The sequence below is a fragment of the Cyprinodon variegatus genome, unplaced genomic scaffold (genome assembly GCF_000732505.1).
Source record: "Cyprinodon variegatus isolate N-32 unplaced genomic scaffold, C_variegatus-1.0 Scaffold342, whole genome shotgun sequence".
Taxonomy (NCBI): domain Eukaryota; kingdom Metazoa; phylum Chordata; class Actinopteri; order Cyprinodontiformes; family Cyprinodontidae; genus Cyprinodon; species Cyprinodon variegatus.
In genome coordinates this window covers 634,154-636,210 of record NW_015150795.1, presented here as the reverse complement: position 1 = coordinate 636,210, position 2,057 = coordinate 634,154, and the positions used below count along the sequence as shown (strand labels likewise).

General features: G+C 43.6%; 1 protein-coding gene across 2 annotated transcripts in view; it reads right to left on the bottom strand.

The window, feature by feature from the left end:
• evi5 (ecotropic viral integration site 5) overlaps window positions 1–1,857 on the bottom strand; it is a 57,169-nt gene extending 55,312 nt beyond the window's left edge. For both annotated transcript variants that reach the window (XM_015385530.1, XM_015385531.1), the window contains exon 1: window positions 1,625–1,857. In XM_015385530.1, the coding sequence (XP_015241016.1) occupies window positions 1,625–1,776 (152 nt within the window). In that variant the 5' untranslated portion in view covers window positions 1,777–1,857. The remainder of the gene's footprint in view (window positions 1–1,624) is intronic.
• Between the last annotated feature and the right edge of the window lie 200 nt (window positions 1,858–2,057).

Sequence of the window (2,057 nt, the reverse complement as noted above, 5' to 3'; positions counted from 1 at the left end):
TGTTTCTATCAGCGTGCTAAAATCTGAGATTTTAGATTCATGTCCATTTATTACAATATTTATTTTTAAGGCTGATACTGGAACACATTTTTAACATCATTATCTGATCAGGAAATCCCAACAAGGTTCAGTTTGAATATGAAACTGAATCTGGATCAGATTGAAATAAGAGTGATGTAATAAGCCACAGATCTTAAGATTAAAAGCTTGAAGGAAGAATGATTAACTCTTCTCTCTCTGTCTCGGTGAAGGCAGCAGTGCATTTTTTGTTTTCCCACATTATATTTGTCTCCTAATATTTTAAAGCAACTTTATAAACTGACAGTGAGCATGGTGTCAATGTTGTATTTGCAACCAGAGGTAGAATTGATCTATAATGAGAAGTTCATGGAAGATATGAACAGCAGAGGATGAATGTAAAAAAGCTCAGTAACGTTTGGTCTTCCTCCAGAGCAAAACTCCACCTTTAGTTCAGGGTTCATCTCTTTTGCTGCGTTCACACCGGACGCAGCAGGAGCAGCAAAATGCTGCTTCCTTTTTGCTGCTTTTATCGGTTTTGTTCTGACACTAAAGCAGCTTTGCTGCTCTGACTGCACGGTCGAAAAGTGGGTCTGACGCGCGTTGGGCGAAGCTACTCTATCCTTTCTTTGCCTTGCAGCTGTATTTGCTGTGATCAGTGGGAATAAAGTAGTTTTAATATGTTTTTAAGTGAGAAAATCCACCTGAAAACTTAAAAAGTGCAGTCAGTTCATCCAGATTACCATCCTGCCTTCCAATATTATTTCTGTCGGTAGGAATCCCATTCGACAGCAGCCTACGGCCCGGTCGCCTTCTCGCGGTTCGCGGCGGCGGCTGGAATGTGGTTTTCATGTACATAATCCAAACTGCAGGCACCAGGATAATAAAAGCAAACATGCTTTGTCGGCAGGTTTCAGCATTTTAAGTTAATTTAGGCATTATTAAACTGTTTCAGAGGAGCGATCACAGCGCTCTGTATCATCAGCGATGTGTCCGTCTCACGGCCAGCTCCCAGATCAGCTTCTCTGATTGGTTGATGCGGCGCGTCAAGCAGCAAAAGTTCAATTTTTCCATCTCGAGCAGCAGCTGCTCAGACGCGCTGCGGGACCTTTTGCTGCGCCTTGACGCGCGTCAACCATTGACCTTGCATGTAAACTCGCTGCTTCTGCTGCGCCCGGTGTGAACGCAGCGTTAATCCCAAGGAACAAAAAAAAGGAAGAGAAACAGTCACCAACAACGACCTAAGACTTTTTTTAAAGATGCGTTTTCCCTGCAGGACCTTCCCAGAAAACCCCCTGCAGTGAAACTGACACAAAATACATGCAGAGTTTATCAGCACTAAAGAACCTACAGTTAATTTGTCTTTTCTAAAATTATCTGAATTTAAAGTGGTTCTAATGTGACTTTAAAGTTGAAGCTGGTTACATTTTTTAAAGCCTTATTCTTTGGCTTATTAATGATGCAAATATTAAACAAAAATAAAAAATATCCGCTGGTACTCATCTCTCACAGACAGTCATCACCTGCTTTAAAAAATGAAAAGAAAAGCCCATCTCTCTTCAAAGATAGAGCATTTCCTCCTTTATGACGCAGCCAGGGTACCAACCTGTTTTGCTCCTCCAGCTTGGCGAGCAGCTCCACATCATCGGGGCTAAGCTGCGCCGGCGAGGACGGCGAGAGGGCAGGCGAGGACAGAGATGTGGAGGAGGAAGTGGCGGGGGTCTGTAGAGATGTGGGCGGGGCCACCTGGCTAGCCATCTGACTGACAGTGTGGGAAACCGAGTTCTTTACCCATGAGAGAGTAGAACTCAGCTTTCCAGCAACCTTGTCTGTCGCCACCTGCAGAGGAGAAAGATCCCAAAAATCAGTCTTTTTATTCACACGTTAACAGGCATCGTTCCAACCTCAGAGAGCTCAGTTTCACATCCGTGTCACACCTTTCTTGTTCTCATGTTTATTATGACAAGCAAGCATTTAAATTCAGTTAGAAGTGAAGATCAGACAGCATCCAGTCTGTGTGGAACCGATCGATGATGCTG